This window comes from Egretta garzetta, unplaced genomic scaffold (assembly GCF_000687185.1).
Source record: "Egretta garzetta isolate BGI_Z169 unplaced genomic scaffold, ASM68718v1 scaffold112, whole genome shotgun sequence".
Lineage (NCBI taxonomy): Eukaryota > Metazoa > Chordata > Aves > Pelecaniformes > Ardeidae > Egretta > Egretta garzetta.
The window spans coordinates 2,685,221-2,699,846 of record NW_009258884.1 but is presented as its reverse complement, the minus strand read 5'-3'; the positions used below and the strand labels follow the sequence as shown (position 1 = coordinate 2,699,846).

The 14,626-nt window shown below is 41.0% G+C and overlaps 1 protein-coding gene across 1 annotated transcript in view; it reads left to right on the top strand.

Moving 5' to 3' along the window:
* The window catches only part of SPECC1 (sperm antigen with calponin homology and coiled-coil domains 1), a 71,865-nt gene extending 58,698 nt beyond the window's left edge, over positions 1-13,167 (top strand). The window contains exons 12-14 of the mRNA XM_009633976.2: positions 11,217-11,333; positions 12,217-12,276; positions 13,047-13,167. Of these exons, the coding sequence (XP_009632271.1) occupies positions 11,217-11,333; positions 12,217-12,276; positions 13,047-13,136 (267 nt within the window). The 3' untranslated portion in view covers positions 13,137-13,167. The remainder of the gene's footprint in view (positions 1-11,216; positions 11,334-12,216; positions 12,277-13,046) is intronic.
* Positions 13,168-14,626: the final 1,459 nt, after the last annotated feature.

The following is a 14,626-nucleotide window of genomic DNA, read 5'->3' as shown; positions in this document are numbered from 1 at the left end:
GTGTTCGGTCTAAACTCAGAGTAATACTAGCTTTTTGTTTATGAATTTGTGGCTTTCTTTTTCTCACAGGAATTTGAATTCCTTTTCTTTTCGAACTACACAGTATTTCTTCCATATCCTCTTTGTTCTCAAGCCCTATTCCATGATATTATCCCCTCCTTTTTCTCATAGTTTTTGACTCGTTTACTGACTGGATGAGATCCAGCACAGATTAAGTGTGGCCCAAAGATGTACAAATGCAGATGAGGACATAACATGTTCCCTTCGGTCAAGTGGTCATGGGGCCAGTGCATTCTCATAGGGAGATGGAGACTCTCTGCTGCTAGGACAGCCAGCCAGGGTGACTATTTTTTGACTGCTGATGCATCAAGCAGGCATGTTGCTGGGGCTGTACGTTGTGGGGACCTGCTGTACAGGAGATCCAAAAGCTCCTTCATGGCCAGTTGTACGTTAACATGTCTGCGTTTGATGGTTTCTTCCTTATTCTGGAAACTAAGGGTTATCTTTAGAAACGAGAAGTCTGTTATTTCTTTGTACATCATTAGTGTGGGTAGCTGACGTTATCTTTCTGCTTAAGCAACTACTGTCTCAATCTTTTCGAAGTCTCGACTGAGCACTTTGCCTGACTTACCCTTAGTCATGCACCATCTTGGACCTCAGAGAGTGAACCCAGACGGTATTGCAAACGCTGCCACAGTCCTTGGGGCTGGGGCTCAGGCTGGCAGTTCTGGTAAGGAACCAAAGAGCTGAATGGGACATCAACCAGGATCAACCCTCTCACCTTCTGAACCGGGGCAGAATGTAATTCCTGGGACTTGGCTCCTAAAACAATTGGTCAAACACTTCCTTTGACACTAACATAAAGGAGCTTAGTTTTAAAGCCTTGAGAATCCCAGCACAGCTGTGCACTGTCCTAAAGTAGTACAGAGAAGAACCCAGTTGTTTCTTCATCGCAAGATGTGCACTTGGGTATGGGAGTGATTCCCATACACTTTCCTACATTACTTTTTGTGGTGGTATCAACAAACAGCATAAAACTGTTGCAATATGTTTCCAAATTGTATCAATCTCTCTGGTATATCAACATTAGCCAGGTTTCTATCTAAATATTTAAATACTCATGAGAACTAGGTAAGCTGTGGCATTTCCGTAATTCAGCAGTAAGAGAGGAGTGAGTGTACAAGTTTTCTGGGCATCTTTCTCAGCGAGGCCTTTCAAGCAGCAAGGATAGGAGATTAATCCCATCTGCTGTTACACACAGTTTATGTGCACTCTGGAAAGGCTGGATTCCCAGAGTACTGTGATTTTGTGTACTGAAGATCAGCAGCAAAACAATTAACTCCCCATTTGTGTGATGTGGCTGAAAAAAAAACCACTGAACAAAACCCCTCCAGATTTAAATGGCAGCCATCCATTCATTCTAAGCAGCATTCATGGCAGAGTCTCTCTCTTCTGGGGAGGACTGGGAAGATTTCCCTTCTGCCATACTAACCTGTGTGCCTGAGCTTATGGCTAGAGCCTGCTGAGTAAGCAAGAAAAAGCTGTCTGTCTTAATATTTACCAATACCATTAATGTAACAAAGTTCTTCTCTGGTGAACAGTGACGCTCACCCTGAAGTACCATATGGCAGTGTATCCCTTCTGGTATGAGAGAGTGCGCAAGCTTACTAAGAGCTCTGCATCCGCAGTACTCATAGCATTTTGACATTTAGAAGTAGGATATATGTGCAATGGATTTTTTTTTTTCCCAGGAACTCATTAGTATATCCTGTGAGTTTCTGAGAAATGGATGAAATTTCTGTCTCTCTGTGGTTTAATCCGGCAGGCAGCTGAACACCACACAGCCGCTGCCTCACTCCCCCCCGCCCCTGCCCCAGTGGGATGGGGGAGAGAATGGGAAAAAACTAAAACCTGTGGGTTGAGATAAAGAGTTTAATAAAACAGTAGAGGAAAACAATAATAATAATAGTAATAATAATAATAATGGCAATATACAGAATATAGAAAATAAGTGATGCACAATGCAATTGCTCACCACCTGCTGACCAATGCCCAGCCCATCATGAGCAGCAATTGCTCTCCCCCAGCCATGACGTGATATGGTCTGGAATAGCCCTTGGGCCAGTGGGGGTCAGCTGTTCTGGCTGTGCCCCCTCCCAGCTCCTTGTGCACCTGGCAGAGCAGGGGAAGCTGAAAGCCCTTGACTAGTATAAACACTACTTAGCAACAACTAAAACATCAGTGTGTTAACAATACTAGTCTCATACTAAATCCAAAACACAGCACTATGCCAGCTACTAGGAAGAAAATTAACTCTATTCCAGCCAAAACCAGGACACTCTCTTTGTGTTTCTCAGGTATTTGCAGAAGAGAAGAATGTTGACCTCAGAGACACTTTTCCTATCTATGCAGAAGTTGAAGGGAGGCTTGGTAATAGCTATTGAGATAGGAGGGATTATCTGGTGTTTAGATAAAAATTGACAATAAGTTGGTCCGGACTTTTGCTCCCAAGTTTGCTTTGGACTGTCTTTGTGACTTTGGCAGGCTTGCGTAATACCATTGCCTTGATTTCTCTAGCTGTTCTAGATCATCATATCATATCATTGGATGATGATGAGTTTCAGTAATATTTTGAAAGATGCTCTGTTATAAAGGGCAATCTTGAGAGTTTTTAATTAATGAAAGTACAGGCTTAAAATTTCAAGATATTCTCAATTTTTTTTCCAGGATAAATGTTTTCTTTTTCTAAATAAAAACACTTATAGTGGAATATGTACATGCAATTTCTCTGTATTATCGAGCTGGACCCAGGGTTGAGTGTAGAAAATAAATGCAGCAGCCAAATCATGGCATGTTGGGAATAATCAGGTTGATTACCAATGTGCAAGTTCCCTTCACAGTGATGCCAATGCATAAACGTGCTCCTCCAGTGTAGCCAAATAAATTGAGCCAAGTTCTACCTTTTTTCACATAAGGGGCTTTATCCTGTAAACAAGTACAAGCCTCTTGATTGGAGGGGTGGAATAAACGCCCATGCAGCGCTCTCATGCATAACTTTCTATCCTGCTGGGTAATTTTAAAAATAGCATTTACATTCTATCCATCCCAAAGTCCAAGACGCTTTCCTTGTGTTGCCTGGATGCAATGACAATCAATGAAAACACCGAATTGATTGGTCACCAGCTGGAACAGCTCCAAACTGTGAATTTAACTGGGAGAGAGCTGAGCCCTGCTGCCTGTTCCATGAATACCCTTTGCTGTTGAGACTTCTCCCCACCTTGTTTCCATCCTTTACCGTGAGCCTGCTGCAGTCTGCAGCCTACCCCTCCGCCCAGGAGTTCCAGGACATGGCTAATCTCTGAACTTTCAATACAGATAATTAGAAATAGCTGTGGGAGCAGTCAGCGTGGTCATTAGCAATTCTGCACCAGGGCTCCAGGCAGGAAGTAGCTGTGCTGCTGTCTTGGACACAGAGGGGAGCTGGTTCCTCCCCCTCTCTCCCTCCCTCCTTCCCCAGAGTATCTGTGTGGTCCTTGGAGCTACGCTGCTGATTCTTCGCTCTTGCAGCCTTGGGAATGAAGGAACACAGCCCAGTCTGTTTCTTCTCTGTGGCATTCAGCAGTGGTGTCATTTATATGAGTTGGTGAGAAAATTGATGGAAGTGTTAGTTGTGTAGCAAGCAGGAAGTTGGCTTTCAGCAGGTGAGCACAAAAATTACAATTTATACCAAAGAGCAGAAGAGAGATGCATAACAAAAATAAGAACTCATCAATATCTAATGGAATTATTACAATGAGGATAACTTGTTAGTTCCTGGTCTTGCTGTGTAATCCAGCTCTGCCTCTCCAGATATAACTAACACTTGTTTTGCCCACTCATTGAATGTGACAGTTGTGTAAATTACAGAAGTACCAGTCACACGTAATACATATCTTTTGTCAGCCTTCCCTCATCTCTGAAATGGCCCAGAGATGTCCATAAAGTTGCTTCTGCTTATACCAGCTCTCATTTGATCTTGTATGTTTGTGTGCTAAAAAGCCAGCTCCTTGTGAACTCAGCATTATACATTCGCTCTCTTGTTCAAGTGAAAGCCAAAATGAAGAATATGTACAAACCCCTGTTACTTTACTAGCCTTTAGTGAGACCTTTGAAGTAGGTGATTTTTAATAATGTAAATGTTAATAGGGGTAACTTGCATTCAAAACAACTCATTTGCTAGGAAAGGTTCAAGGTTCAAATACATTCACTGTGTGTAATGTGTGCTGTGCCAGCAACTACTCTCAACCCTTGTTCACTAGAATTTCTTTTATTTTTAAAAAGTCAGTCTCTATATATAAAAATGCAAATAAAACCTAAGAAATGTGAACAAAATATAGTGAAATGTTTGTCAGCCCACACAAGTGCTGGGAGCAATAGATCTGAGGGGCACAAATGGATGCTATTTGGCTCATTAGGAAGGTTACTCATGAATAGTTACAGTGATGATTTCAGTGTCAGCAGAAACTGTTTTTCACCTTACAAGCAGAGGAAGGGAAGTCTCACATTATTGCTTTATCATGTATTACCTTAAATATCTCCCATTTGGTACTACTTTAATTTTTCATTCTTATGAAAACTTTAGGTCTAGCAGCACCACATCTCTCTTGTAATCAAAATACCAGAACGGAGCTGCCTTGTCGAGGTCATGGACCTCCTCAATACCTCATGAAGAGCGAGCTGAGCTTGAAGAGTGCACAGATCATTTTAGAATGGCTTTAAAATTTACTCTGAATTATGTCTTTGAGATAACTCCTGTCAGATGAGCTTGTTTTGAGCACAGAACTTGAGAGAGCATCATGTTACCTATTCTTGCCAGTCTGACTCAACTAGGAAAGGTAACGAAGAAAACTAGACATGCCTGACTTTTTGGTATTTTCTGAGATCTCTGGCTTTTGAGAGACTAAAACAGTTGGGAGCTGAAAAATCTTTGTGTGGGATGCGTGACAATAAGTCTGTTAAATTCCCTCTTTTTAAATGTCCCTGCTCCATGTGACTACTGTAGTCAACCGATGTTTGATGCTTTTGCCAAAAAAAAAAAAAAGTAGCCATAAGCTCTCTTTCTAATGTCTTGTCTATGCTAAGAAGGGTTATTAATTCACATTTACTGAAGCAAATGATAAACAGTAAATCCAAGGCAACACCTTGGGTTTGGCAGCAGTGGAGCAAGGAGGAAATGGAACCTAGGAATGTGATGGAAAATGGGGTTTCTTTATAAAAAGGCATGTAGTAAATGGTAGTAGTAAAGTAAAACCTTTAAAGAGCTGACACCAGTTCCTTATCAAATGGGGTTTCTTTATAAAAAGGCATGTAGTAAGTGGGATAACCTTTAAAGAGCTGACACCAGTTCCTTATTTCACCGTGCTGTAATTACATAATTTAACAGCATTTTCACATAGCATTTTGTTATCTGAGCTGTGTTGTTTCAGACACGTGTAATCAGCAATAAGATGCATGACTTACTGACATGGCTGGTAGAAGCATTAGAAATAGGGATGATGGGGATAGAAACACAACGTTTCAAAGAAAGGTTACAATAATTCTTATGGAGACTGCAGCTGCCTGAACCATTTGAACTAGGGATATTAATACAGCCTGGAGGATAGAAGGTCAATTGTCTTCCTTCCCAATCTTGGCTAGCCACTTAATCTCTATCCAATAAACAGTATTGCTGTTCCACAAGTTATTCTGGATTTTTTTTTTTTAATCAAGAGGTATTACTTTACTGTGTATTTCATTTAAGAGAAAAAGATTTGTTAGAGAATTCAGAAAGGTTCCTGGTAGCAGTTTGACTAAATGATATGCAAATCACTTCAGGCTTGCCGCTACCCACTGCAAATAGCTGTGTGCAATTGTCCAAGTCATCAGGGTGCACCCTGTAATTACAGAAGAATCCAGGCAGCCTTTAATTTCAGGCATTCATGCCTTTCATCCATGTTAACTGGACCTGACCACACTTCTAATTCACCCACATTTCCGGTAGATTACCCAGAGGTTTCATACCTTTACTGGAGCATTTTAGATGCACTGGAGTGTTTTGTTTGCTCAGAAGGTTAGGTCACGCTAGAAGGAGCCCTTCTTCACTTGTATTGTTTCTTAGGAAGTATTTAGAACTTGCCTATCGAGAGGCTGAAGCTTATATGCTTCCTTTGATAGAACCTCTTTGACTGAGGCCTGCTAATGTTACACCCTAACCAATTAGGGTGTAATAAATCCAAATTAGATTTTCAGTTTCATGCAGCTATTGTTAAAGATGGGTGGGTGCAGGTAATCTTTTGGAAATTGCCTTTCACTGGTATCTTGATCAGATTTTATATTAGAAAGGTCAGAGTTAGATTTGTGGAGGTGTGGTTCACGAAAAGGAGGTTCCTGTTCACACATCTGTGTCTAAATATAACCACATAAAAACACTGAGCTATAAGACTTTTGGTCTGTGGAGGAGATGTGGGTCTCTGCTTAGTGATAAGCAAGCAGGAAGGATTGCAGAAAGCTGAGCCAGTTAAGGGGGAGCTGCTATTAAAAATGAGGCAATTCCCTTTGATTTATCCAGTATATTTATGTCTTACAGAGAAAAATATGACTCGAAGAGCCATTGCTGCAGGCACAGTAATATCTGTGTAGCGGGAATATCTTGTGTCAGTATTTTAACATAATGTAATGAAGGGTGTATGATGTCATTGTTGCTTTTTACTGAAGACTTGGAGTCAAAGATCTAGTGAAATCTAATGGGGTGGTTGTTTTTTCCTCAGATAAACAAGAAATTGTTTTTGGTGAGAACAGATCACACAGATTTCCCCTGTGTGTCTTTACCGTGGTTCTCATAGCACTCTGTTATCTGCAAGCAAAGGTTCTGTTCCTGGGGTGGGGGACTAAGGTTAATGACTTGCAGGTGTTTGGTGTCTTTTAGACTTGGCCCGCCACTAATATCTTAGATAATACGCTTGTTCTGTAAATAATATTGCCTGGAATTTTTTTTAACTTTGCTTAATGTCAGGTACTTTAATATTCATAGAGACAAACCATACTGGGTACTTCAGTACTTTCAGATAACTGCGTTTCCTGGTGTGCTTCCAGATCCCAGTCTCTTAATATTCCCAGTGCATGTATGGTAGTTCACTCACGAGCTTTCATTTGAAGTGAATGAACTATTTTCACTGACAAGAAGCCTGGGAACTACACTGGAAATAGTTCAGTCTTGACACCTCTATGCTCTACACAGTACTCCACCACTATCCCAGGAAACTTTGTACCCTCACATCTTTCCATGCTCCTTTTTGCCACTGCACACAGGGTATATAAAGATGGTTATGTCGTCATGCTATAAAAATACCCTTCTTCTGGCCTGACTTTCATTTCAAGATTTTCAATGACACCACCCCTACCTCCCTGATGATTTTCCTAGCAGCACTGTGGAAGACCCAGGTCAAGTGCTGCACAGTATGGATATGATGTGTCTGCTCCGAAGGAAGCTAGTAACCCTGAGCGCTGCAAGCCTAAGCTGCTTGGTACCCCTTGACCCACGGGCCAGGGGTTAATCTCTGGTACAGATGCCTTTAGCAGTGTGGATCCACTGATGGTACACTAGAGATAGGCATTGGGGTACTAGTGGGAGACATACTGTGACCATAAGATGGCAAATTTTTCACCCTGCTTAATGAGCACTACAACTCGGTGTGACCTGCAGTCCCTATTCTGTTTTCATATTTCTCCCTATATTCATTCTGCATACACTCTGATGGTGCATCTTCCTCCTAAAGGGTGCCATCCTATATAGGTTAACTACTAGGTCTCTCATGGGGTGGGGGTTCTGCTGTAAGCATTCTGGGAGACAGAGAAATCACTAAACTCTCCGTCCTGCAGTTTGGAAGCGTACGTTAACAACTAGCATGTACACAAATAGCTCCCACATATTCATGGACTGTGTGTTGAGGAATAGAGAGGCATGGCAGAAGGACCGAGACAGGTTCCAGTGCCAAAATAATCAAGAGAAGTGAATAGTTTCCAAGGTGTTCATTCCCTAAATTGTTTGGTTTTTTTTTTTTTTGGGGGGGGGGGGGGTTTTTTGTTCTGGCTTCAGCAGAGCCAGAGATGATCTGAGAAATCAGACTACCTCTCTTTGACTATCTACTTTGCAGTAGCTTTCATCTGTGGTTTAAATGTTGTCGGCAGAACTCCATCCTGGAACTTCTGCTTGTTTGTAAATCTTGGATCCAAGTAATACTGAAGATGACTGGCTGTACAATGCTGTTGGAGATGTGAGGATTTTTGGACATAGTTCTGATTTTATTGTAGACATTAGCACTTATTATCTCTAGAAATTGTTAGATGGGAGGAGAAGAGTTACAGGTATAGATAAAACTGCAAAGCCAAGTAAAATTACCGAACCAACATTGGTGAAATACTGTAGGAAGGAAGAGTTTTGTATCTCGTGTGTCTCATAATAGCATCATGAAAATGAGGATAGGATATAATGTTCCCACACAAACAACTTGCCTCTTTGTCTAGTCCTGTTGCTTAACTAAGGCTTTGTTTGTTCCTGTTTCCATGGCCTTTGGGTGGCAGGGGTGGGCGGACGACCTCCATTTTCCATTTGTATCATACAATATAAAATTAGAATATTGGCATTTGGTGGTAGGCTATTTGCTGATAAAATATATTGGCCTTAGTAAAAACACTTCTGTAATTTGGCACTCACTCCTTTCCCACTAACTGCAGATTGATAAATAGTCAGCAACTTGTTTGTCTGAAACGTCAAGAAAGCAGAGTAATCCAGCTTCAGCCTATTCCATAACACACAGTTGGACTTCCATGGTGCGACGTTATGGATTAGGCAAAGCCAAGACAGTATTCAGAGCAAAATACTTTTTCTTGTGATGGTATCCAGCCACTATGTCGCTTTTATCTCCGTTGACAGATGTTAATAGAACAAAATACAATGTGGTGGCTGGTGCAGTGCGGTAATGTCTGCTGCTGATGGCCTGCTTTCTGAGCCCGTTAGATTTGTAGATTTATTACAGTCAGAGTATTTTAACCTGAAATATTCTGTGCTTCAACTTGAGTCATGTTTGGTTATGGATATTTATTACTAATCTGAAATCCTGTCTGACTGGACAAAGTCCAGGTTGGACAACTAATCAGTGAGGCATCGTAAGTGAAGAGCATATGCTAAAATGGTTCCTGTCTGGGTTTTAGTGCGTCTGCATTAGCTTTTGTATAAGAGATGCAGTAAAAGTTTTGTCTTTCAGGGACTCTTGAAAGAAACCGGAAAATAGCTAAATAAAGAAAATGAAGTGGCAGAGAGTCTCAGTTGAAGTTCAGCACGCAGGAAGATGCGGCCAACGAGAATGATTGAGGGTAGCCCCGCACATGCCATAGTATGAGAGATGGCACGGTGCCATCATGTCCTGGGGCCTCCCATGCTCCAGCAGCTGTTACTTTTCTAAGCAATATCACTTAATTCACTGTTTTGTTTTTAGCTGGTATTTGGAACTACAGCTGCTATTACAGCATCAAAACTTAGCCATTAAAATTCCTTAGTGTGCTGGTATGGCCAGTCAGTGCAAACAAGTGGATTAGAAAGGTCACCGTGTTCACAGGATCAGAACTGGGCCACAAGCGTGTGTTTAACTACAGCTGCGCCTCCCAAGAGAATCCCTGTGAAGAACCCCAAGTGCACTCTGTACCCCAGTAATCTTTGTATTTTAAAGGAGTTCTTTACAGATGGGCTGATTTTAAAATATCAGTTGCTGTAATCACCCTAATCCACCAGCTGAACGTAGCATGTTCTGGACTTCAGTTGTCATGAGGAGGGAAACTGGATTTCCTCTGTGCACCTGAGTGCACCCTTGTAATAAGTTATATGACTAGCAAAGAAGAATCACACCAACAAGGGGAAGGAAGATGGGTTTTGACCATTTAAACTTGCAATCAGATGAGACTCTTTCTTTAAAAATGTTTCCTTTTCACTGCCCTCCTGTTGGAGCTGGCAGTGGTGGGAGTGTTGCTACAGACAAATTAGATTTTTCTCACTCAGCTCTGGCTTTTCAATTGGGTGTTTATTAATATATCCACACCCCCTGAAACATTGCTTCCTTGAGCAAACTTAGCCTTGTTATCATGTTAGGAAATGTGTGAAGACAAAATTTAAAGGTTTCTGTTTGCTTCTGTTCCGTAAGGATCTTGTATTGTACTTGTTACCAGTGACACAGCCGCGTTTGTCTGTCAGTGACTATGGTAGCAGGAGAGTGAGCATCAGGAAACCTCTGTTCTCAGCTACTTGTGGCTCATTTTGTGAATTACGGTAGATGATTAAATTCTGTATCTCAGACTTCCCATTCTTTATCTGCCTTTTGTTAAGTGTTCTGTGATGTGCAGATGAAAGACACTGCATTGGTAAAGAATATGAGAATGCAAACGTGCATTCATGCAAATGACTGCAAACTGGGCACATCTGCCCAGCTCTTGGAGAGCTGCCCGTTCAGCCATTGCTGTTGCCAAGTTTGAGCCTCCCTCTCACGTACAAGTAAGCACATTCTTTATTTAGGGCTTGAGGACTATGTTAGTATTTCATCAGTTTGATATCACTTTTGATAAGGGGCTGAATCAAGTCATAATTGTTAATTACACATTCTCATTAAAGCATGTATCAGCTGTGCAATATCAGAAAGATAACAGTGGTCAAATACACTGATCACACTGCCTCATCATTCTACAAATCCATCCCTGTTACATATCCTGAGACAAGGACACATCAAATCAACTACAAAAACACCATTACCAATTACTTCTGTTTTGGTGCTGGAGAAATCATATTTCTGCCATTCTGTAATTGAAAGGGACCAGATAAAGTCCTTCCTCCTGCCAGCACAGGAAGATTGCAGCTGCAGCATGTGGTGCACATGGTATTTCTCACCTTCTAGAAAGCATTGGAGAGAGTCTCTCTGTGACCTGGTGTGAGAAACGTTTAACTCCTTAATAATCCCTTAACCAGGACTTTGAAACTTGCCATCCTACTTGGTATCTTTCTACTTGACATGAAAAAGAAGGGGAGAATGGAAAATGTAAACCTATGTTCCTTTAATACTCTTGCATTTTTGTTTCATGGCTGCACAAAAACTACTGTTTGGTGATATTTCTGTTGTGTAGCACTGCTCAGGGATGGTTCCTGTTTTCTCTTACAGAATATTGATATTACCAACTTCAGCAGCAGCTGGAGTGATGGGCTGGCCTTCTGCGCTCTCCTGCACACGTATTTGCCTGCACATATTCCTTACCAGGAGCTCAACAGCCAGGATAAAGTAAGTTTTGTTGTAACTGCTCCTATACCATTTGCAGTGTTTAGGGTGAACGTTACCCATTTTGATGGATATGTGGTGGAGACACAGTGTCACACGATCTTGATTGATACAAAATAAATAGATGGGAGGAACAGTAAGAGACCAGTATCTATGGAGAAACTTACAAAGCAAACAGACTGAATGAAAAGGGGAAGGAAATCAACAGTGAGCTCCCAGAGAGAAATGCATGGACTACTGGATAAGGAGTTAGTGACAAGTTGCCTGAATAATACAGTGAGCGGTGTGGATAAATATGAAGACAGCATCCCTTCTGAAAGGCTAAAGCAGTTCTGGACTCCTGGGTTATTAGCACACATTAAAAGTGCTGGATCAGTAGGCAGACAGATCATTCATTGAACTACTTGGAGAGCAATGTATCTAAAAGTCACGCCATGTCAGGACATTCCAAATATGTTATTAAGACCCTCACAAAGGGGAGGAACCAGGATTTACTTCAGACAGCTCGTATCTATTACAATAAGAATTAGACTAGGTACAGAAATGCCTTGTGTTAGTTAACACCTCTTCAGAAACAGTTCGCTCATAACAAAGATAGAACCTCAGTGGGTTTTTTTTCCCAGTTTTAGTCAGTTTCACGAGAACCCATTTGTCAATAACAGAGGGCTGTAGCTTGGGCAAAAGTAGATGAGCTATTCAAAAACAAAGAACTTGTTTGTGAGTATACCTTACTAATAAAAAAAAGCATCTATGTGAAAGTACTAAATCTAGTGTTTTTCAGTTTTCAAATATACCTGTTGATTTAAACTTACTGATTAACCAGATGCGAGGTAGGGTTCAGGAATCATACTTTGATGATAATCCTTTTGAACTTTTATCTTTACAGAAGAGAAATCTGCTGTTGGCATTTCAAGCTGCTGAAAGCGTAGGCATCAAACCCAGCCTGGTGAGTAACCTTTTAGCAAGGGAAGATTTGCTGCATGCACTGTTCCAAAGACTTTGTTGCCACGTGGCCAATCAGTCAGCTTGCACTGAACATGTTCACGTAGTGCTAGGGAAGGCTGCACCACCATCTCTTGAAAGTTCATAGTCTTAAGAGAACTTCCAGAAAGAATTTGTAGAATTAATATAATTTGAAGGAACTTGTGGAGGTCATCTAGTATTGAAATAAGAGTATTGATTATGTCCTTCTCTTGGAAGCCAATTCCAGATGATTCCTATTTTCATGGGTAGAATTGCCTGTTAGACCATTTTCTTTCTGTGTGTTTTAGTGTTTTAAGAAATAGAAGGATAATTTGTTTGCTAAATGGTTTAAAAAGCCTTTTCTAAAATCAGTAATATGATGACAAGGAAGAGAAAAGTTTAATACAAAGGAAAAGATGATATGGGCTTCACGAACTAAATACAGAACCAAAGACAGGCAAAGAAGCAGCAATTTAAATGAAGTTATATAGAGAATTGATCTTTGATTGCAGATGGAAGAAATCTTTGCAGAATGTAAAATGCATATGGCTGTTTAGCTAGTTTGTTAATGAGTTTCAGAATTGCACTGGCCCAGTAGATCATTCCCACAGACTTTTATACTGTATGTGGCTTTAAGGAGCTCTGGAATGGAAGCAGAAGTAGCATTCAATAGCCACAGCTACTCAGAGGACCAAGTGATGTTCCCAGTGGTGGTGCTTGGCTAAGTTTTGATAATGTGTCTGTCCTATGCAGGAACTCAGCGAGATGATGTACACGGACCGGCCAGACTGGCAGAGTGTGATGCAGTATGTCGCCCAGATTTACAAGTACTTTGAGACCTGAGATGCAGAGCAAGAGGTGGACAGAAGTGGGGAAGAGAACAAAGAACGCTACAGATGCACTCGATCACTTTAAAAATCCACTTGCTCCTCTTCCACAACCAACCTAAGCTCTTAGTTTGAAAGAAAGCTCTTCCATAATTTTGATTACATCTGGGACTGCCACCAAATAAATATCCATTGTCCATCTATACAAACCAAATTCTTCTGTAATTTCATTCCCATGTGGAAACTGCAAAGCATTTTCAAACACGCGTGGGATATTTCTGAAGAGGATCCTGCTACAAAATGAAGTTCTAAATCAATGTGGACTGTACTGGCACTCAAGGGAGGCTGGGAGATTAATATTAATACGAAAGCTCACAAAAAATGCTCTTCTTGCCAAAACATGCTTAACTCATCCCAAATACATGTTGTTTTCTTGCCTCCATATATTTTATAAAACATTGTGACAGATGCACATATGTGTGTAGAACCTTAACCTGAGTTATTCTCACACACCTGGCCCAGTAAGTGTACTGGTTTGCTTGTCATAGCTTAACCAGCAGGATAACAACAGGATCATTTGTAACTCAGAAACCACGCTCTGTTCCATCACCAGTTAGTGAAAGAACTCTAAAAGATCCTGTTAGGTGCTGGGACTTTGTTTCGGATCAAACAGAAGTAATGTCTTTGAGGAAAAATAGCTTTATTTCTACAACTTTGTTACTTGATTACTATGGGAAGCTGGAGCCTGGTTTCCCAGCTGACTGTGCAGGCACAGTTATCACAGGAATATTGCAAATGCAAGTTACTAGCTTTAGTTTGCAAGGTGCCAGTAATCAGGTGGTGACTCTCTAAGCAATACAGTGACATCTCAGTAGTTCATATTTTTGTGGATTGAGTAACTTCTTTCTTCTGTGTTGATCCTGTATGATCAGCACAGATAAGCAATTGCCATATAGAGGCACAAATCTTGAGACAGCCTGTGCCCTGTCCAATAAACTGTAGTCCATAGAGCACCGTTACATGCTTGGAAATGATGTTACCCTGCAAAGGAGCACAGTAATATATTGGTACCGATGGAAGTTGCAACTTCACAAGTTATGAAGACTGTAACTGGAATCCCTGTGTCACGGACATCTCTAAGGCGCCAGAGAATAGCTTTCCAGCTCAATAATGCTGTTAGCAAAATGTCTGAAAGATACTGTTTAATTTCCATTATACCATTTCTCTTATTTCACCTCATGAAGTTAAATTTTCTTTTTGTCTCCAAGGATAGCAGGATCAAAGAGGCCGCTTAATTTTCTAGGAGCAGATCTTGGAGAGCGTGCTTTGTAGAGGACCTCCTAGAAGGCTGCCTAGCAGCTTTAGATTATTGCTGGTAGAAGAAAGTTGTTGTTTAGTTAGCATGTTTAACACTGTGACCAGACTTGATGCTTTGTGATTGTTAATCATAGGGAGCTAGGGGTCATTTCTCTCTTACAAAAAATAGTAGTGTGTGCTCACTGCTCT